The 22,754-nt window shown below is 46.2% G+C and overlaps 1 protein-coding gene across 1 annotated transcript; it reads left to right on the plus strand.

The window, feature by feature from the left end:
* Positions 1-18,532: 18,532 nt before the first annotated feature.
* LOC141026928 (uncharacterized) lies at positions 18,533-19,228 on the plus strand. Its single transcript, XM_073503811.1, has one exon. The coding sequence runs from the start codon at positions 18,533-18,535 to the stop codon at positions 19,226-19,228; it is 696 nt and encodes a 231-aa protein (XP_073359912.1).
* Positions 19,229-22,754: the final 3,526 nt, after the last annotated feature.

Genomic DNA, 22,754 nt, shown 5'->3' on the forward strand with positions numbered 1-22,754 from the left:
TGGACATTTTTATTCATTAAGTGAGTTTTCAATGCATTTATGTGCATAATTCAAATTTGAACTACATGCACATGCTCCGGTGCATATAAATTCGTTGAAAAATCAAATCTTTGGTCCTTGGGTGCATGCTTAGGTCCCATGCAAGAAATGGAATGAATGTCAAGCACCGTGCCACCGTCACTCGGCCGCAAACATTGAGATACCAGGTTTTTGAATTCTAGTAAATCCAAAACTCGTCTGAAATTCATGAAACTTGGCATGCTATCATGGAGCGGCATCAACATCCCGTGGTAAAGTTTTTTGTCCCATTTGGGGGAGGTTTGGGTATATGCTTCTCACAAACCAGACCTTCTCACAACAAGCATGATGGTTTCGGTAGCGAACGCCCCAACTTTGGGGGCGAAACGATATCCATTGCCTCTTATTGCTTTCAATTTTTTTTTCTCGTGTCAACATAGAACTACAGGAGTGTTGTGTTATTTTTTGTGATTTTTCGGGGTTCGTTTGGACATTTTTATGCATTAAGTGAGTTTTTAATGCATTTATGTGCATAATTCAAATTTGAACTACATGCACATGCTCCAATGCATATAAATTGGTTCAAAAATCAAATCTTTGTCCTTGTGTGCATGCTTAGGTCCCATGCAAGAAATGGGAATGAATGTCAAACACCCTGCCACCGTCACTCTGCCACAAACATTGAGATACCTGGTTTTTAAATTCTAGTAAATCCAAAACTCGTCTGAAATTCATGAAACTTGGCATGCTATGATGGAGGGGCATCAACATGTCGTGGTAAAGTTTTTGTCCCATTTGGGGCAGGTTTGGGTATATGCTTCTCACAAACCAGAGCTTCTCACAACAAGCATGATGGTTTCAGATAGAATACCCGTTTGCAAAGTGAGAGCAGGATTTGTGCATCTCTTGAACACAAACGGTTCTTTTGGATGACCCGTGTGAATCACTAGCGGGGCGGCGCAGTACTATTCGATTTGACAGCGGGCGGCGCAGTTCCCGATACGGCTTTAATGCAGACGAGGGAGAGGGTAGCGGTTCCCGAAATGTTGAACGGCCAATGATGCATCCTCCTTCAATTAGCATCATTGAATGCATGAGGAAGCAATGGGAGGACCGGGAAAAGAAGCAGCACGATGTGAATGCAACGCAGTTTGCACTCATATAAAGGCGCCCCTCCATTCCAATGTATCTACCACATCGTACGCACCTAAGCATCTACCTAAGCACCTACACTAATAAGCGCAAAAGTGCCCACTCCAGACCGATGGCGGCGATGCGCACGAGCAGCCGGCGGTTGTGCTAGATGGTCCACGACGCCGGCCTGCGGCATGGCACCATGGATCGTCTCCGTATGGTGTTGGCGACCGGCTGGTGGATGGCCGCCGTCGGTGCCAGCTACGACTCTCAGTTGGAGCAGATGATCATTCGCACCACCAACAGTTCACCATCGTCAAGAAGCTCGCGGACGACATCGCCGTACTCCTCCAGCCCGCGCGCCCGGGCTCCTCATTGCCTGCCACCCTAATCGGCCTCCATGGTCGGAACCTCTTTGAAGCACTGGTGGCCCTGCGACTGCCCGCCGACGCCACGAAGAATGTCCACCTGGAGGTCGCGCTCGCCGCGAGGCGCCTCGCCCTGCAAGAAACCGTCGACCTACGCATCCATGTGTACAAACGAATCATGTACATAGGTATCTACAAGGCCAGTGAGGACGCTACGATGTTATCCTTCTTCAGCCGGCTGGATGCCTTGGATGCCTTAGTTGAGAAGCACCTTGACCTTGCCACACAAGCTGCCGCTCCTTAGCCGACGGTCGGTGGCCCGTCCGGTGCACTGAGTTGAGGAGGAGGAGGCCGTACGTTGATGGATGCATCTTTATTCTTGCCTCCTGTAGCCACCACTGCGATCGCATCATCGTGGCCTTAATTCTTATTTTGCAATTGCATTCTCGTTCCAGTCAATACAGACATGTGCGATCCCTTTGCTCAATACAGACATGTCCGTTCCAGTCTTATTTTGATTGGCTTGAATGAAGGTTTATCCCGCTGTTAGGCGCTGCAGCGCGCTGTGCTCGCCGTTAGGTGCCACGGCGCGCTCTGCTCGCGTCCGTTGGCGCGCTCTGCTCGCGTCCGTCGGCGCGCTCTGCTTGTGGACAGCTTTTCCTTGCATGTTCAACTGCTATATGCATATATATATATATATATATATATATATATATATATATATATATATATTATATGGTTGCTCGCCGTTGAGGCAATAGCGGAGCGCTCTGCTCGCATCCCTCCGCGCGTGCTCTGCCAACGGTTGGGCGTGCGCACATTCACGTCGGGGGCCCGTATGCATGCGGTTGCGCCGCACGCATTGCCACGCGATGAAGTTACATGCGGCACGCTGGAGTTATGCGCTGCAAATTAGAACTGCCATCAGGGCCTGCTGATATTCCTGGCCATCTGGCTTCCCCTTTAATTCCCGCGGTCATTATAACCTTAGTCTCTTCAACTTTTCGATCACGCCCCACAACACAACAAGCACACCCACAACGACACATAGAGAGGGGATGTCCGGCGGCGCTCCAATGGAGTTCGGTGAGCATAGAGTGGAGACCCACACAAGCGAGACGGATCTCTCGGTGGTGTACACCATCGACCCAGCCGTGGTGGACGACTACATCCACAGCGTTGAGCAGTTGCTTGCTGGAGAAAAGTACAAGGTGGTCGGCATCGACCTCCAGTACACCGCCGGTCGTCCCGGTAAAGATCAGAAGGTTGCCGTCGCCTAGTTGTGCGTGCGCCATCATGTCCTCATCTACCACTACTTCATGGCCACAGAGCCTTGCGACTGTTTCAACAGGTTTGTCAACAGCACTGACCACAAGTTCGCCATGGTGGATACCACCAACGATGTAAAAGCGCTCAGTGTTACGGGCTTGGCCTACAAGAACCTTGTTGAAATCCGTGACCACTACACGGTCTGGGGTAGCACGAAGAAGGACTCCCTGGTCAAACTCGCCTCGGCCATCATCGACCCCTACTACGAAAAGATGAAGCAGGATGCCTAGAGAACAAGTCCCGTATCCTGGCACGGGGCCTGGATGCGGCAACTGGATGAACCTCACCTCAGGTTTGCGGCCAAGAGCGTGTACACATGCTACGAGATGCACAGGCGGATCGTTGACATGAGGAAGTGCCTCGTCACCCAAATCGACGAGCCCGGATCGAGCCACAAGCAGAGCAAGCAGCGTCACAAGAAGTAGATGATGATCAGATGATCGTTTATGCTAGTTAATCATGCATGTAATATATAATTTACTTTATTGGTGTGTGGAAATGTCATGTGTGTAGTAGCCACCTATGTAATTATGCATGTAATAGTTTACTTTGGTGTGTGCAAATGCCATGGTTGTAGTAGCCACCTATGTAAGTGGATGTTTAATTTGGTTATGCAAGCATGTCCTTATATGTGTGTGTGTGTGTGTGTCTCTCTCTCTCTCCCTCTCTCTCTCTCTCTCTATATATATATATATATGTTGTTGTTCTGTATGCAATCCCATCGCACAACACACACGTCTTGTTAAGTTAAACCGTTTCTGTTCTCTTGTGTCAACGCAAACAGTTCGTCCGAGTGTACCGCATGCCGTATATCACACACACCTTCATCTGGCTGACCGTTTCTTTTGTGTTGCCTAATCACAAACAGTTCATCCGAGTGAACTATATGCTGTACATCACACACACCTTGATCTGGCTGACCGTTTCTTTTGTGTTGCCTAATCACAAACAGTTCATCCGAGTGAACCGTATGTTGTACATCGCACACACCTTCATATGGCTGCCCGTTTCTTTTGTTCCTCCTCATCGAAAACGGTTAATTCAACTGAACCGTATTCCCTGAATCACACACGCAACTAAAATCTGAACTGTGTTTGATGCATCCTCCATCGCAAACGTTTTGCACCTTTTTTGACGGTTTTTGTACACCACCGTTTGCGATTATGGCATCACACACAATTTCGTCAAAGGGTCTCTGATCGTAGTGTCGCGTTAGCAGCATCCTGCAGTAATGGGAGCTCTCTTAGCAGGAGCCTTTTTGTGGATTCTAGGCTTGGTTACAGCAGCAGTAGCATACTCCTTTTTTAGTACTTCTTCTTGGAGGTCACCTCCTCCTCAATAAAAAAGTCCTCATCCTCATATTCAGATGTTCTCTTCTTCCTTTGCCTAGTTGCTGCCTTAGGCAAAGTGCTGGGAGTGCTTTTGCTCCCATCATCATAGCTGCTTGAGGGAATAGTGCCCTCACTAAGGTTGAGCTACTCTTTAGACTTGTTCTGGCTATCACAGACCTCTGATATAGCTGAAACTGACCCTATGAATAGTTGGTGTAGATAGAGTAGATGAGCCACAAAGTACAACTTGTTTTGCAAAAATATTGAGACAAAAACTTAAATTTAATTTTTTGCAGAAAGCATTTTGAGCTACCGATTTGACAAACTCGGTGTCACCAAAGCACTAACAGAGTCTAAACACACAGTTTCGGTCAGACCAAATTGTAGTTCGGTGACTCCGAGATGCTAGGGTTTCACAGAGAAGGTGATTTCGGTCGCACCGATAAGTACACTTCGGTCAGACCGAGTTTTACTTGTGCAATGGCCAGGGCCAATCGGTGTGACCGAGATCCTCAGATCGGTCGGTCCGAGATGAGTTCGACGGAAACCTAACCCTAAGTTTTTGTATCAAATCTATTCTAAGGAGTTCTTTTGGTGGATAGATCAATCTCATGCGTGTGAAGAACATAGGCATTATGCTTTGTGCAAGAATTAGAGTAATGGAAAGCACAAAGGTTCAAATCCATACACTAACTTGGCGACGGACTTGCTATGGCAGCAACAGCGGTGAGGATTCCGTTGATGGCGGCAGAGACCAGCGGCAGGTGGTCACTAGCGACGACGGCGACGATCCGGAGACAAGGGGTGGCAGTGGTGGGGCGCAGACTCGTGCGGTTGAAGTGATTTTCAACCGTACGGGTACGCAGAGTAAAAATACCCAGGCGCTGTCGGTGTGACTGAGTGTGAGTACTCGGTGGCACCGAGATGCAAAACTACTAGCAGTTGCTGCAACTCGGTGTGACTGAATGGTTCTAATCGGTTGCACTGAGATTGAAAACCTAGATCAACTTAATGAGTTATCTGAGACGGAGTAGGAGTGAGTTGGTCTGACCGAAATGCATTAAGAGGATGGAAGTTAAGCCCTTGACGTATTGTGGCTCCGAGTGCTCCTCACCCGGAGGGTCCGAATTTGACTTTGTTCAAACTTTGTGATGTAGCATGAATAGAGTTTGAGACGAGAAAAAGCATAGATAGCTAGAGGGAGTACTTAGGCATTATTGTCCATCCATTTGGCAAAAAGAAAAACCAAATAATCAAAGAAACAAATGGATGTCCTCAAATGGAGAAAATTATGCAACCAACATGCTCACACAATAAGATGGCAAATAAAAGATGTGGCAAAGCATGCACAAACATTCTAGCATCTGTCAAGCAATTGGCGATGACTAGGTCATCTATATATTATTATATTGACTTAGGAGTCAAATGAGAACATTTGATAGGTCATACTCATCGTTTAAGCACAAGTGGGGTTACCACTTTTACATAAAGCATTGTTGTGTTCACATCATTAGAGTTTCTTTAGCTCAATTCTTAGAGCAAAGCTCCCCCTAGATGTGATATCCCCCCTTAGATGGATGAACTAACCTTGGGTTTTGTCGATGATGACTTCATGTAGGTGTTGAAGATGTGGATGCTCAATGTTGATGTAGATCATTTGTAGCAATTCATTAGAGTGAGTTGCACTTCAATACGTACATGGGTTAGTCGCACAAGGAACACACAAGGATATCCATAGACATAGAGTGAAACACACATATGATGATGTCCATGAAAGCATTAGGTTACCTTGTCCATTGTCTTACCAACAAGAGGGTTTGTGACTCCTTGAACTAGTGCAAGATATGGAAGTTGATTGCACTTGTCCTTGCCAAAATGAATATGAGTGATGTATGTTGGCGGAGTCATCCTCAAGAACTCTCTAGTTCTTCTTCTTTGGGATCCACATCAACTTGATGGGAATCCTTCGAGTTGTAGTCGTACTTGATGAAGTAGAACTTGATGTAGTCTTGGCAACCCACTTGACCATGGCCTTAGGAGCTTCTTCAAATAAATCAATTTCCTCTTGAAGCTTGTCCTTGCCTTTTAGCTTGTGGTCTTGTGGTGGAAGATCATCTTGAGCTTGTGTTCCCTTGAAAGATGTGGGGTCATACTTCTCTTGTTGAGGAACAAACTTTATCTTGGGGTATTGATCTTCTTCCCACTCAACTCCATTGACATTGAACTTTCGTTCAAAACCAACACCTTGTTTCTTCCGGTGCCTTCCTTGCTTGCGTACAATTTCCTCAATTTGCTTACTTCCGGCAAGGCTCTTGTAAACACCTTTCTCAATAATTACCTTCAATAAGCTATTTTCTTTCTCAAGTGTAACTTGGCTAAGAGAATCATTAGTGGAATCAAGAGAACTACTAGAAGTAACAATATTGGATTTAACATGATTATTGTTACTACTAGAAGAAGGATCTTTCTTTCTCTTGTTGCTAGATTTTACTTGTGGCATATAAGTAGACAAGAGTAAACGCTTGGCAATGTAAGAAGAACTCTTCTTTCGACGATCATCATTGATAGCTTTTAGGAACCCATGCTCTTTCTCTAAATTGAGCTTCTCGAAGCATAGCTTCTCATGAGTTCTTAGGATCTCTCTATGATCCTATAGAGTTGTTTCATGAGCTAACTTAAGAGTGTTTAGTTCTTTAGTTAGACGCTCAATCTCCTTTGTATCATTGTCATTCGTTTCATCTTGATTAGCATGATTAATAGCAATTTCATCACTAGTGTTGTCAACAAGTAAATCATCATCACCTAGCAAATCATCTTCATCACTATTGAAATCAACATACTCAAGGTGTGATACCTTAGGGCCTTTATCCATGAAGCATCTTACAATTCCTTCATTTGGTGAAACAAATATGTCGTAGGAGTTGGATGACACAAGTGCAAGACCGGAAACACCTTCATCTTGAGTATATTCGGAGTCGGAGTGATAACTTCTCTCAGAGTAGTTGTCGGAGTCGGAACCGGATACCCATTCACCAACGTGAGCTTGATGTCTTCGTCTTGTGTAGCTCTTTGATGACTTTTCCTTCCTTTCTAAATCCTTGCTTCTATGAGACGGTCTTCATTCAATGTTGATTCATCTCTTTTACTTCTCTCCTTTTAGGTGAATCCTCTCTTCTCTCGTAGGGAGCCGTACACTCAATGGAGTAGTGTCCGGGTCTTTCACAATTATAGCAATTGCGATCATGACTAGAAGACCTTTTGTCATTGTAGGACCTTAACTTGGAACTTCTCTATTTGCTTCTATTCTTGTAGAATTTTTTGAAGTTCTTCACCATTAAGCTCAATTCTTCATTGAAGACTTGTTTCTCACTTGATATTGTAGGAGCATCACATGAAGCTTTATAACCACCACTTGACTTGTTGCGGAGCTCTTCCTTGTCCTTGAGTGACATCTCATGAGCAACAATTCTACCAATGACTTCCGTTGGCTTGAGAACTTTGTAGTTCGGCATCATTTGGACTAATGTGCACACAGTATCATATTTTCCATCCAAGGCTCTTAACATCTTCTTGATGAGGAATTTGTCAGTCATCTCTTCGCTTCCTAAGCCGGCAATCTCATTTGTGATGAGAGCAAGCCTAGAGTACATTTCGGCGACTCCTTCACCATCCTTCATTGTGAACTTATCAAGTTGACTTTGAAGCACATCCAATTTGGATTCCTTGATGGATTCGGTACCTTCGTGCATATCAACCAAAGTATCTCAAATTTCCTTTGCATTCTCAAGGTAGCTGATTTTGTTGGATTCTTTGGGGCACAATCCGTTGAAGAGAGGCAAGCTTGAACGTTGTATTGCAACATCTTCAATTCTTCCGCGAACGCTTCATGGTCCGGTTCTCTTCCGTCCTCGAAGTATGCATATTGCAAGCCAGTGCACACAATAGCCCAAATGGCGGGGTTATGACCAAGAATATGCATTTTCATCTTATGCTTCCAACTAGCAAAATTAGTACCATCAAAGCAAGGGCCTCTACGGTGGTAATTTCCCTCGCTAGACGCCATACTCTCCTAGGTTGTGAAACCAAGGCTATGATCACCAAAGCTATGGAAATCAAGGAAAATGGAGAAGAAAGCTCTGATACCACTTGAAGGATCGAAAGTAGGTCTAGAGGGGGGTAGTTAGACTAGTTGACCAAATAAAAATCTAACATTTTCCCAATTTTAATTGTTGGCAGATTTTAGCAACTAGTAGAAGTCAAGCAATTAACCTACACATGCAATTCTAAGAGTCTAGCTGCGGAAAGTAAAACATTGCATATGAAGCTAAAGGGAAGGGTTTGGAGAAGGCAAATGCAATGTAGACACGGAGATTTTTGGCGTGGCTCCGATAGGTGGTGCTATCGTATGTCCACGTTGATGGAGACTTCAACCCACGAAGGGTGACGGTTGCGCGAGTCCATGGAGGACTCCACCCATGAAGGGTCCACGAAGAAGCAACCTTGTCTATCCCACCATGGCCATCGCCCACGAAGGACTTGCCTCACTCGGGTAGATCTTCATGAAGTAGGCGATCTCCTTGCCCTTACAAACTTGTTGGTTCAACTCCACAATCTTGTCGGAGGCTCCCAAGCGACACCTAACCAATCTAGGAGACACCACTCTCCAAAAGGTATTAAATGGTGTGTTGATGATGAACTCCTTGCTCTTGTGCTTCAAATGGTAGTCTCCCCAACACTCAATTCTCTCTCACACATTTGGCTATGGTGGAAAGATGATTTGAGTGGAAAGCAACTTGGGGAAGGCTAGAGATCAAGATTCTTGTGGTAGGATTGAAACATCTTGGTCTCAACACATGAGTAGGTGGTTCTCTCTCAGAAAATGAGTAGTGGAAGTGTAGGCACGTTCTAATGGCTTTCTCACAAATGGAGAAGGGGTGGAGGGGTATATGTAGCCTCCACACAAAATCAAACCGTTACACACATTTGACCCAACTCGGTCAGACCAAATAGAAGAACTCGGTGAGACCGATTTAGTTCAAAATGCGAACGTTGGGAATCTCGGTGGGACGAACTGGAACAACTCGGTGGGACCGATGTGCTAGGGCTAGGGCAAAACCTCATCTCGGTGAGACCGAATGCTTGAACTCGATGAGACCGATTTCAGCAAAGAGCACACAGAGAGTTGGTGAAGCAAACTCGATGGGACCGATTGCACATTTCGGTGAGACCGGAATAATTGCAACAGGTAACAGAGAGTTTGCAAGGCCATCTCGGTGAGACTAGATCCGTATCGGTGTAACCGAATTTCTAGGGTTTCTGGCAGTGGATATGTTAACTGAACTCGGTGGCGCCGGATAGATCAAATCGGTGGGGCCGAATTTGACTTTGAGTTTTGGACATATGTGGAAATGAGAAAGTGGTTGTGAAGGAAATATGCCCTAGAGGCAATAATAAAGTATTATTTATTTCCTTATATCATGATAAATGTTTATTATTCATGCTAGAATTGTATTAACCAGAAACATAATACATGTGTGAATACATAGACAAACAGTGTGTCACTAGTATGCCTCTACTTGACTAGCTCGTTAATCAAAGATGGTTATGTTTCCTAACCATAGACATGAGTTTTCATTTGATTAACGGGATCACCTCATTAGGAGAATGACGTGATTGACTTGACCCATTCCGTTAGCTTAGCACTCGATCGTTTAGTATATTGCTATTGCTTTCTTCATGACTTATACATGTTCCTATGACTATGAGATTATGCAACTCCCGTTTACCGGAGGAACACTTTGTGTGCTACCAAACGTCACAACATAACTGGGTGATTATAAAGGTGCTCTACAGGTGGCTCCAAAGGTACTTGTTGGGTTGGCGTATTTCGAGATTAGGATTTGTCACTCCGATTGTCGGAGAGGTATCTCTGGGCCCACTCGGTAATGCACATCACTATAAGCCTTGCAAGCATTGTGACTAATGAGTTAGTTGCGGGATGATGTATTACGGAACGAGTAAAGAGACTTGCCGGTAACGAGATTGAACTAGGTATCGAGATACCGACGATCGAATCTCGGGCAAGTAACATACCGATGACAAAGGGAACAACGTATGTTGTTATGCGGTCTGACCGATAAAGATCTTCGTAGAATATGTAGGAACCAATATGAGCATCCAGGTTCCGCTATTGGTTATTGACCGGAGAGGTGTCTCGGTCATGTCTACATAGTTCTCGAACCCGTAGGGTCCGCACGCTTAACGTTACGATGACAGTTATATTATGATTTTATATGTTTTGATGTACCGAAGGTTGTTCGGAGTCCCGGATGTGATCACGGACATGACGAGGAGTCTCGAAATAGTCGAGACATAAAGATTGATATATTGGACGACTATATTCGGACACCGGAAGTGTTCCGGAGAAGTTTCGGATAAAACCTGAGTGCCGGAGGGGTTACCGGAACCCCCCGGGGAAGTATTGGGCCTTAGTGGGCCTGAGGGGAGAGAGAGGGCAGCAGCCAGGAGGTGGCACGCCCCCTCCCATGAGGAGTCCGAATTGGACTAGGGGAGGGGGGCGCGGCCCCTCTTTCCCTCTCCCTCTCCCTCTCTTTCCTTCCCCCTCTCTCTTCCTAGTTGGACTAGGAAAGGGGAGTCCTACTCCTATTAGGAGGAGGACTCCCCCCCCTCTCCTTGGCGCGCCCCAAGGGCAGCCGGCCTCCCCCTTGCTCCTTTATATACGGGGGTAGGGGGGCACCTCTGAACACACAATTGATATACGATATTTTAGCCGTGTGCGGTGCCCCCCTCCACCATATTACACCTCGATAATATCGTTGCGGAGCTTAGGCGAAGCCCTGCGTCGGTAGAACATCATCATCGTCAGCACGCTGTTGTGCTGACGAAACTCTCCCTCAACACTCGGCTGGATCGGAGTTCGAGGGACGTCATTGAGCTGAACGTGCGCTGAACTCGAAGGTGCCGTGCGTTCGGTACTTGATCGGCCGGATCGTGAAGACGTACGACTACATCAACCGCGTTGTGATAACGCTTCCGCTTTCGGTCTACGAGGGTACGTGGACAACACTCTCCCCTCTCGTTGCTATGCATCACCATGATCTTGCTTGTGCGTAGGAAATTTTTTGAAATTACTACGTTCCCCAACAGTGGCATCCGAGCCTGGTTTTATGCGTTGATGCTATGCACGAGTAGAACACAAGTGAGTTGTGGGCGATATAAGTCATACTGCTTACCAGCATGTCATACTTTGGTTCGGCGGTATTGTGAGATGAAGCGGCCCGGACCGACATTACGCGTACGCTTACGCGAGACTGGTTTCACCGTTGCGAGCACTCGTTGCTTAAAGGTGACTGGCGGGTGTCTGTCTCTCTCACTTTAGTTGAACCGAGTGTGGCTACGCCCGGTCCTTGCGAAGGTTAAAACAGCACCAACTTGACAAACTATCGTTGTGGTTTTGATGCGTAGGTAAGAACGGTTCTTGCTAAGCCTGTAGCAGCCACGTAAAACTTGCAACAACAAAGTAGAGGACGTCTAACTTGTTTTTGCAGGGCATGTTGTGATGTGATATGGTCAAGACATGATGCTATATTTTATTGTATGAGATGATCATGTTTTGTAACCGAGTTATCGGCAACTGGCAGGAGCCATATGGTTGTCGCTTTATTGTATGGAATGCAATCGCCATGTAATTGTTTTACTTTATCACTAAGCGGTAGCGATAGTCGTAAAAGCAATAAGTTGGCGAGACGACAACGATACTACGATGGAGATCAAGGTGTCGCGCCGGTGACGATGGTGATCATGACGGTGCTTCGGAGATGGAGATCACAAGCACAAGATGATGATGGCCATATCATATCACTTATATTGATTGCATGTGATGTTAATATTTTATGCATCTTATCTTGCTTTGATTGACGGTAGCATTATAAGATGATCTCTCGCTAAAATTTCAAGATAAAAGTGTTCTCCCTGAGTATGCACCGTTGCGAAAGTTCTTCGTGCTGAGACACCACGTGATGATCGGGTGTGATAGGCTCTACGTTCAAATACAACGGGTGCAAAACAGTTGCACACGCGGAATACTATCAGGTTAAACTTGACGAGCCTAGCATATGCAGATATGGCCTCGGAACACGGAGACCGAAAGGTCGAGCGTGAATCATATAGTAGATATGATCAACATAGTGATGTTCACAATTGAAACTACTCCATCTCACGTGATGATCGGACATGGTTTAGTTGATTTGGATCATGTAAATACTTAGATGATGAGAGGGATGTCTATCTATGTGGGAGTTCTTAAGTAATATGATTAATTGAACTTGAATTTATCATGAACTTAATACCTGATAGTATCTTGCTTGTCTATGTTAATTGTAGATAAATGGCCCGTGCTGTTGTTCCGTTGAATTTTAATGCGTTCCTTGAGAAAGCAAAGTTGAAAGATGATGGTAGCAATTACACGGACTGGGTCCGTAACTTGAGGATTATCCTCATTGCTGCACAGAAGAATTACGTCCTGGAAGCACCGCTAGGTGCCAGGCCTCCTGCAAGAGCAACACCAGAAGTTATGAACGTTTGGCAGAGCAAAGCTGATGACTACTCGATAGTTCAGTGTGCCATGCTTTACGGCTTAGAACCGGGTCTTCAACGACATTTTGAACGTCATGGAGCATATGAGATGTTCCAGGAGTTGAAGTTAATATTTCAAGCAAATGCCCGGATTGAGAGATATGAAGTCTCCAATAAGTTCTATAGCTGCAAGATGGAAGAGAATAGTTCTGTCAGTGAGCATATACTCAAAATGTCTGGGTATAATGATCACTTGATTCAACTAGGAGTTAATCTTCCGGATGATAGCGTCATTGACTGAATTCTTCAATCACTGCCACCAAGCTACAAGAGCTTCGTGATGAACTATAACATGCAAGGGATGGATAAGACAATTCCCGAGCTCTTCGCAATGCTAAAGGCAGCGGAGGTAGAAATAAAAAAGGAGCACCAAGTGTTGATGGTCAGTAAAACCACTAGTTTCAAGAAAAAGGGCAAAGGGAAGAAGAAGGGGAACTTCAAGAAGAACAGCAAGCAAGTTGTTGTTCAGGAGAAGAAATCCAAGTCTGGACCTAAGCCTGAAACTGAGTGCTTCTACTGCAAGCAGACTGGTCACTGGAAGCGCAACTGCCCCAAGTATTTGGCGGATAAGAAGGATGGCAAGGTTAACAAAGGTATATGTGATATACATGTTATTGATGTGTACCTTACTAATGCTCGCAGTAGCACCTGGGTATTTGATACTGGTTCTGTTGCTAATATTTGCAACTCGAAACAGGGGCTACGGATTAAGCGAAGATTGGCTAAGGACGAGGTGACGATGCGCGTGGGAAATGGTTCCAAAGTCGATGTGGTCGCCGTCGGCACGCTACCTCTACATCTACCTTCAGGATTAGTATTAGACCTAAATAATTGTTATTTGGTGCCAGCGTTGAGCATGAACATTATATCTGGATCTTGTTTGATGCGAGACGGTTATTCATTTAAATCAGAGAATAATGGTTGTTCTATTTATATGAATAATATCTTTTATGGTCATGCACCCTTGAAGAGTGGTCTATTTTTAATGAATCTCGATAGTAGTGACACACATATTCATAATGTTGAAGCCAAAAGATGCAGAGTTGATAATGACAGTGCAACTTATTTGTGGCACTGCCGTTTAGGTCATATCGGTGTAAAGCGCATGAAGAAACTCCATACTGATGGACTTTTGGAATCACTTGATTATGAATCACTTGGTACTTGCGAACCGTGCCTCATGGGGAAGATGACTAAAACACCGTTCTCCGGTACTATGGAGAGAGCAATAGATTTATTGGAAATCATACATACAGATGTATGTGGTCCGATGAATATTGAGGCTCGTGGCGGATATCGTTATTTTCTCACCTTCACAGACGATTTGAGAAGATATTGGTACATCTAGTTAATGAAACATAACTCTGAAACATTGAAAAGTTCAAAGAATTTCAGAGTGAAGTTGAAAATCATCGTAACAAGAAAATAAAGTTTCTACGATCAGATCGTGGAGGAGAATATTTAAGTTACGAGTTTGGCTTACATTTGAAACAATGCGGAATAGTTTCGCAACTCACGCCACCCGGAACACCATAGCATAATGGTGTGTCTGAACATCGTAATCGTACTTTATTAGATATGGTGCGATCTATGATGTCTCTTACTGATTTACCGCTATCGTTTTGGGGTTATGCTTTAGAGACGGCTGCATTCACTCTAAATAGGACACCATCTAAATAAGCCAATACTATTAAATACGTGGCGCGCCCCCTCCCATGAGGAGTCCGAATTGGACTAGGGGAGGGGGCGCGGCCCCTCTTTCCCTCTCCCTCTCCCTCTCTTTCCTTCCCCCTCTCTCTTCCTAGTTGGACTAGGAAAGGGGAGTCCTACTCCTACTAGGAGGAGGACTCCCCCCTCTCCTTGGCACGCCCCAAGGGCAGCCGGCCTCCCCCCTTGCACCTTTATATACGGGGGCAGGGGGCACCTCTGAACACACAATTGATATACGATATTTTAGCCGTGTGCGGTGCCCCCCTCCACCATATTACACCTCGATAATATCGTTGCAGAGCTTAGGCGAAGCCCTGCGTCGGTAGAACATCATCATCGTCACCACGCCGTCGTGCTGACGAAACTCTCCCTCAACACTTGGCTGGATCGGAGTTCGAGGGACGTCATCGAGATGAACGTGTGCTGAACTCGGAGGTGCCGTGCGTTCGGTACTTGATCGGTCGGATCGTGAAGACGTACGACTACATCAACCGCGTTGTGATAACGCTTCCGCTTTCGGTCTACGAGGGTACGTGGACAACACTCTCCCCTCTCGTTGCTATGCATCACCATGATCTTGCGTGTGCGTAGGAATTTTTTTGAAATTACTACGTTCCCCAACAGGTTGAGGGCTTTGGAGCAATATCACTAAGCACTTTGAGCAAGTAGAACATTAAGCAACACCTCATCCCCTTTTAATAGTATTGGCTTTCCTATGGACTCAATGTGATCTTGGATCACTTAAAATAGAAATGAAGAGTCTTGAGCTTTTGCCAATCTTTGTCCTTAGCATTTTGATGGGTCCACATTTCTAGTCCATGCCATGCCAAACATTGAACTTTCTGAAATATTTAACTTGAATGGATATTAGTTCAATGAGCTATATGTTGTTATGAATTACCAAAATCACCCGGGGATTAGTTGCACTTTCACTAGTGCTCCCATCCCCAGTGGTCGAATGGGAATGTTTCATGGAAAACAAAAAATCCTACGAAACACCCAATATCTATTCTAGGAAGATGCTAGCAACAAGAGAGAGAGTGTGTTTACATACCCTTGTAGACTGAAAGCATTAACGTGTTGGCGAACATTGCATGGAAAACAAAAAAAAATACTACACACACACAAGATCTATCCATGGAGATGCATAGCTACGAGAGGGGGAGAGCATCTAGATACCCTTGTAGATCGCTAAGGGGAAGCGTTTATCAACGTGGTTGATGTAGTTGTACACCTTCACGATCTGTCCCGATCAAGTACCGAACGTACGACACCTCCGCGTTCAGCACACATTCAGCTCGATGACGTCCTCGCCTTCTCGATCCAGCAAGAGAGCCAAAGTAGTAGATGAGTCCCGGTAGCACGATCGTGTGATGACGGTGGTGGTGAAACTTCTTTGCAGGGCTTCGCCAAGCACAACGGATGTGGACGGAGGAGGAACTAGAATTAGAGGGAGAGAGGGCACCGCACACGGCTTGAGGATCGTGGTGTGTGTTGTGCCCTCTCCCTCCTTACATATATATAGGTGGAGGGGGGAGGCAGCCTAGGGCACCCCCAAGGGGGCTGACGGCCAGCCCTAGGGTGCCCGCCCTAGGCGCCCCCCTCTCCTTCCTAGGGGGGTGGAGGAGATGGCAGGAGGGGGGCCGGCGGCTCCCTACCTTAGGCGGCCCCCTTTCCTTTCCTAGAGGGCCGGTGGCCAGGAGTGGGCGCGGCAACCCCTTGTAGGCTGGTGTGCTCCCTCCCTTGGCCCGTTTGGCCCAATAACTCCCCGTAGGTCTCCCGGAACCCCTTCCGGTGAGCCGATAAATACCTGGTGCATTCCAAAACCTTTCAGGAAATGAAATAGTATTGTTCTATATATCAATATTTACCCTGGACCATTCCGAAGCTCCTCGTCAGGTCTGTGATCTCATGCGGGACTCCGAACAAAATTCGGTCACCAACTCAGATAACTCATATAATACTATATCGTCAACGAACATTAAGCGTGCGGACCCTACGGTTAGAGAATGATGTAGAAATGATCGAGACGCTTCTCCGGTCAATTACAAATAGCGGGACCTGGATGCCCATATTGGTTCCTACAAATTCTACGAAGAACTTTATCGGTCGAACCTTTATGACAACATACGTAGTTCTCTTTGTCTGTCGGTATGTTACTTGCCCGAGATTTGATCGTCGATATCTCCATACCCAGTTCAATCTCGTCACCGGCAAGTCTCTGTACTCGTTCCGTAATACATCATCTCATAACTAACTCCTTAGTCACTTTTCTTGCAAGCTACTTGTGTTGTTGTATGAGCGAGAGGGCCCAGAGATACATCTTCGTCATACGGAGTGACAAATCCCGATCTCGATTCACGCCAACTCAACAGAATCCTTTGGAGATACCTGTAGAGCATCTTTATGGTCACCCAATTACGTTGTGAAGTTTGATAGCACACAAGGTATTCCTGCGGTATCCAGGATCAGTTGCATGATCTCATGGTCGAAGGAATATGTATTTGATATTAAGAAAGCAGTAGCAATAAACTGAACGATCATATGCTAAGCTATCGGATGGGTCTTGTCCATCACCTATTCTCCTAATGATGTGATCCCATTATCAAATGACAACTCATGTCTATGGTCAGGAAACCTTAACCATCTTTTGATCAACGAGCTAGTCTACTAGAGGCTTACCAGGGACTTGGTATTTGCTTATGTATTCACACACGTATTTAAGTTTCCCATCAATACAATTATAGCATGAATAATAAACCTTTATCATGATTAAGGAAATATAATAATAACCACTTTATTATTGCCTCTAGGGCATATTTCGACCATGACGATCTAGAGATCGTGGTTGGCGTAGTCGTATTCCTTCGCGATCCAATCCGATCCGAGCATCGAACGAACGACATCTGTGTCATGTGCACGCATACAGATCGGTGGCGTCTCTGCCTTGTTGATCTAACAAGCGAGGATGGAGAAGTAGATGTGATCTAGGCCAGCACGATGACGTGGTGGTGGTGGAAGCAAATCTATAGCAAGGCTTCGCCAAGCGTCCGTGTAAGGAAATATGAGGAGTTGGGAGACACCACGGCCAAGGGTGGAAGGGTGGCTGCCCCCATGCGCCTCCCCTCCCTTTATATAGGCTAAGGGGAAGGCGAGGGTGGCCAAAACCCTCTTGGGGGCATTGCCGGGAGACCCAGGTATCATCTGGTTGGAGCGTGTCAGCATCTTCAGGGTTGCTTTGATGGCATGTAGCTTCTTCGGTGGCATGGAGTGAATTCATTGGTCTCCTATCATTTGGATGTGTCTTCACAGTCACTATCCTTGATCATTTCTATCTGCTGGCAGGATCAGAGATCCAAGCCCTAGAGCGAGAGGGTAGACGCTTTGCCCTCTCCCGCAATAGTTTGGTGTGTTTGGTGCGTCGGGGTATGGTGGTTTCCCAAGGCGGTGCAGTTTTATTCTGGTTCAGTAGTCTAGGTGGCCTCATGTTTGGTGTGGTGGCTCCTGTTTTTCATGCTCGACTATGGGTTAGTGGCGTTAATCAGTGTCCGGTCAGTTGTCTCTTTAATATTTTGGCTTACTGGGGATTTTCCCATCAACTTGTATCGGTTCGACTATTTGAGCCTTATATATAAAGTTGGGCTAAAATCTGCTTTGTGACAACAAAAAAGGTTCATTTTATATGCTCAGAAGTTAGTCGGAGTTAGAACATAAATTAACATGATTTTAACATGTGACTGGGAATTAAAAATTTCTGTTGTACCACCTACAAGTTGTTTCTACTTTCTACTTCTCTCGCAACAACGTTCAGAAACCAAACTAGAGAAGTTTCGCGACGAGAATCGCAAACAAGTGGATGAGGCTAAACATGCTTACCACGTTGGTTTCGACAAATCAGAGCGTGTTCATTGTCGGGCGATGCAACCATGACAACTTCTTCCTCATGGAACAGACCATGAATCAGTACCCCTCCCTTGGTTCCCGCGAATGCTCCTCAAACTTTACATCGCTAGGAACTTTGATTATGTTTCATGGGCCTTCCTCCTCGTGGTCCTCCGCAAGCTTGGCTTCGGATGGAGCTGCTGCGAGTGGATCTTCATCCTTCATTCCACCGCTAGAACATGTGGCATGGTCAGTGGCACTTCGAGGCCGCCGATTTGGCATCGCAAGGGGCCACGGCAAGACGATCCCTTGTCCTCGATGCTTTTTGTCATCATGATCGACGTCCTCAACACTAAGATCCATCGTGCAATTTCCACGGGCATCCTCCAGCGGCTCACTGATCGACATATGACCTGCAACGTATCTCTATATGTTGACGATGAGGTGGTCTCCTACCACCCAGATCCCTATGATTTGGTAGCGATCAGAGTGCTCCTCTGTGTCTTCGGCGTCGCCTTCAGACCCATCATGAACTACGCCAAGTGCTCGTCCACCCCTATCCAATATGATGACGATCATATACATGCCCTTCGTGATAGTCTCGCCTGCCCGATGAAGGAGTTCCAAATTCCCTATCTCAGGCTGCCCCTCTCCGTCCGAAAGCTACCGCCCTCCACTCTACAACCTTCGATTGACTTGATAGACAGTCAATTACTCACTTGGAAGGTTAGCCTCCTACCAATGGATGCTTGTCTGCTCCTTGTGCACCACACTCTTAGTGAGACCCTGATACACACCTGATGTCCATTTCGATGGATGCTGCAACTCTCAAGAAAGAGGCAGATCGCCTCTGCCTCCACCGATTCCTGTGGTGCGGCAGCAAAAATGCCAATGGGGTCAATATGCCTAGTCAACTGGGAGCATGTGTGCTGCCCTGTGTAGCTAGGAGGCCTTGGCATCCAAGACCTCCATCAGATGGGCATAGCCCTCTACGCACGATGGCTCTGACTCTAAAAGACGGATCCTTCCCGGCGTTGGCGCCACCTCCCCTTCAGCCATATTGGCGATGTTTGCGTTATATTTCATGCTTGCATTTCCTGGTACGTGAGAGACGACCGCACATGTCTGTTTTGGGAGGACCACTGGATTTGGGTCGATCCATTGTTGAAATTGCACAGGCGGTGCATGCTTTGGTTCTAAAGAGGTGACGTAAAAGACACATTGTTGAGGGGCCTCACCACCGATCTTGGTTCGACAACATCCATGGCGTACTTGGTGTGGCAGCCACCTTACAGTAGCTGGAGCTTTAGATGCATCTTAGGTACATCAAGCTCTCGCGCGAGCTAGACAAATTTTCATGGAAGATGACCGCCAATGGCTCCTACTCCGCCGCCTCCTACTATTCGACGATGCTGCATGGCTCCACCGTTGCCTATTGGTGGCAGCTGAATTGAAGACGTGGGCACCGTTGCGATCAAAGATCTTCAGTTGACCCGCCTTTCAGGACCAATGTGGGACCCCTAATCGGCTGCTCCGTCGTGGGCTTCTGCATGCACCCCGCTGTGTGCTTTGCGCTTAGGAGCCCGAGACTTTGCACCATCTGCTTGTGCACTGTCCCTTCTCGCGACAGGTATGGCATGAGGTACTTTCATGGTGTCGTGCGACGACACCCCCACCTGGCGTCAATCGAGATGTCGGGCGACATCTCATGACGTGGCGCCTGCCGATAAGCGACGAGGTATATCCTCCATGATCATCCTCGTGGCATGGTTCCTTGGAAGCTGTGCAATGTATGTGCCTTCGAGGCCGAGCGACCATTGGTCTCCTATCTATCCAACACCATTCAAGATGAAGCTAATTCCTGAGCCGATGCAGGTGCACCCGGGCTCGACGCACTGTTGGCCGAGATGTAGCCTAGGAACCCAAAGTGGCCATGTAGGCCGCTCTAGGGTGCACACACCCACGACATCTTGTTGTGAACGTAGTTTGTGTGTTTATCAATGCAATGATACAAATCTTTTGCCTATTCCAAAAAAAAGAATGCTGAGGCTGAGATATCACCCGCTTCGGTTTGTTGCCATGCGACCGAAAATCACCTTGGGAAATAATTGCTTGCCACCAACTTGTCAGTTCAGATACTCCAAAAAAAAGGCTTGTCAGTTCAGAGAGTATAAACCACGTACATGCATCGTCAGGGGCGGAGCCAGGATTAAGGCATGAGGGGGGCGAGAAAAATAATAAACACTTAGAAGACACATCACAAGAATATAATCTCAAAACTAGGATTGATACAAATGTATGGCAACATTTGATTTGCAATATACAAAAACTAAATTTCTACTCTGTCTGTTTCAGATTAGTTGTTTTAAATTTGTCTAGATACAAATGTATTTAGACATGTTTTAGTGTTGTGTACATCTGTATCTAAACAAATTTAAGACAATTAATTTGGGATGGGCATAATATTAATTTAGATTTACCTGTATGAATACCTGGGTGGATAGTACTTCCTCTGTCTCAAAAAACTTGTCTTAATTTTGTCTAAATACGAATTTATCTAGAGACGTTTTTGTGTTAGATACGTATGTATTTAAATAAATTTAAGACAAGCTTTTTGAGACGGGCAATACTAAATACCGAGTCACCTCTTGTAAAATGAATTTATGTTGGTATATTTCCTCATCATCCTAACATTGCACAAAGAGTCGAATTAGATTTATAAATTCTGATCTTACCGCATCTGAATAGTAATTCACCGAGAATCTTAGTTTGTAATGTGCGATCGATCTGGAGATCTAGTACATTAGGCTAGTGTTGTTACTGTATATACTAGTAATCGTACCTCCGAATTCATGCCAGAAGCCTTGATCAGTCTGTGAAGCAGCCATGGATTCAATCGCTGGAGGAGAAGCGCTGAGCGCCCTGTGCTCCGGCGGCGACGAAAGGTGCAAAGAGATCTTAGAGGTGACGGCGCACGAAGAGAACTTGGGAAGGAAACCGTCTACTCGATCGACGGCTGCGCGTATGCCCATTTAACTGATGCGTAGACCTAGCGATTACTTTCATGTTGGGCCTTTGGCTGGAATATTGGGCCATTAACTTCGAGCGGGCAAATTACCTCAGCCATACGTGTATTAAATACACATATTGAATTAGTGTAATATTTAGCGAGCATTCATAAGGGGGGGGAGACGATGGGGGTGTCTGACCCCTGCTCGCACCCCTTTGTCTCCGCCCTGCAGCATCGTGGCATGGTGCCAGAACAAACGTGTACGCAGCTGCACCCTCTACACCGGACTGTCACATGATTGTACCTCTTCGCGTTACAGTCCCGGGAAGATGCGAGCGATTCGTTAAACCCATGCCGTGGTCCAGGTGTACAGTGGATGCCAAACTTTGCTTGAGCTGCATGCATGCATGGGTGGCCCCTACATCTTACCCGGTTACATTTACGAGGACCAAGGCCGACGTCACCTCCTCGCGCTGCTCCGATCGCCGGCCTGCCGTCGTCCTCCGTTCTACGGACTTTACCGGTGACTTATCTTCCAGCTACGGCGAGCCTCCGGCCCCGTGGCCTGCACGTACGTGAGGAGACGAGCGCGCGCGAGCACACACGGCTACTCGTGTTATGCGCCTGAAGGGCCCCCGCGGGGAGTGCGGTCAGCACGCGAGCAGGTCTCCGGTCGCATAGTTACTTACAAGCTATTTCGCTTGTCTGATGGGTGGTGAGGTGGGCATGCACATCTGGCCACCGGGCAATGCTATCCATGCATGCGTCCTTGCCGCGAGTTGCATTGTCATGTCCTGTTTGTTCTTCTCTTTTGAAGACGACCAAGATTGTCCTGGGAGGCACTTTGTGGCACGCAGGGCGTGGCACCGATTTTCTTTTCTTTTCTTTCGGCTTTTAATTTTTAATCTTTCATATCTTTTGAATCAAAAGTCTAAATTAAAATTCGTTTGTTTATTATTGTTTCTTGCAACGAGGGCTTTCAAGTAAGATCTTTTGATGAATTTTTCAAACTTGGTTAAGTTTCAACTGCCTACTGGTATGAGCAAACGGTAAAATAGCGAAACTTACAAGCGAATGACAAAATCGTAAGTTTCAGAAACTTAAACTTAAATCTTGGTATGCCCTCGTGCAAAATCCGACGAGTTTCCAGATCGCAAGGCAATCAGGCGGCCAAGTACAGCTGGGCTCCTGCGTGCCCCCACACCTGTGTGCCCCTATGAGTTTTCCGGAATGTCTTTTTTCTTTTGGATAGATCAAACTATCGTTCCCATTCTGCCAAGTGTCATCAAAATACATGTATTTCATGTGATGAGGATA

The sequence above is a fragment of the Aegilops tauschii genome, chromosome 7 (assembly GCF_002575655.3).
Source record: "Aegilops tauschii subsp. strangulata cultivar AL8/78 chromosome 7, Aet v6.0, whole genome shotgun sequence".
NCBI lineage: Eukaryota > Viridiplantae > Streptophyta > Magnoliopsida > Poales > Poaceae > Aegilops > Aegilops tauschii.

Bases quoted from the DNA above. Each gene is read 5' to 3' on its own strand.
- LOC141026928 (XM_073503811.1), top strand. From the start codon at position 18,533: ATGCTCCTCAAACTTTACATCGCTAGGAACTTTGATTATGTTTCATGG.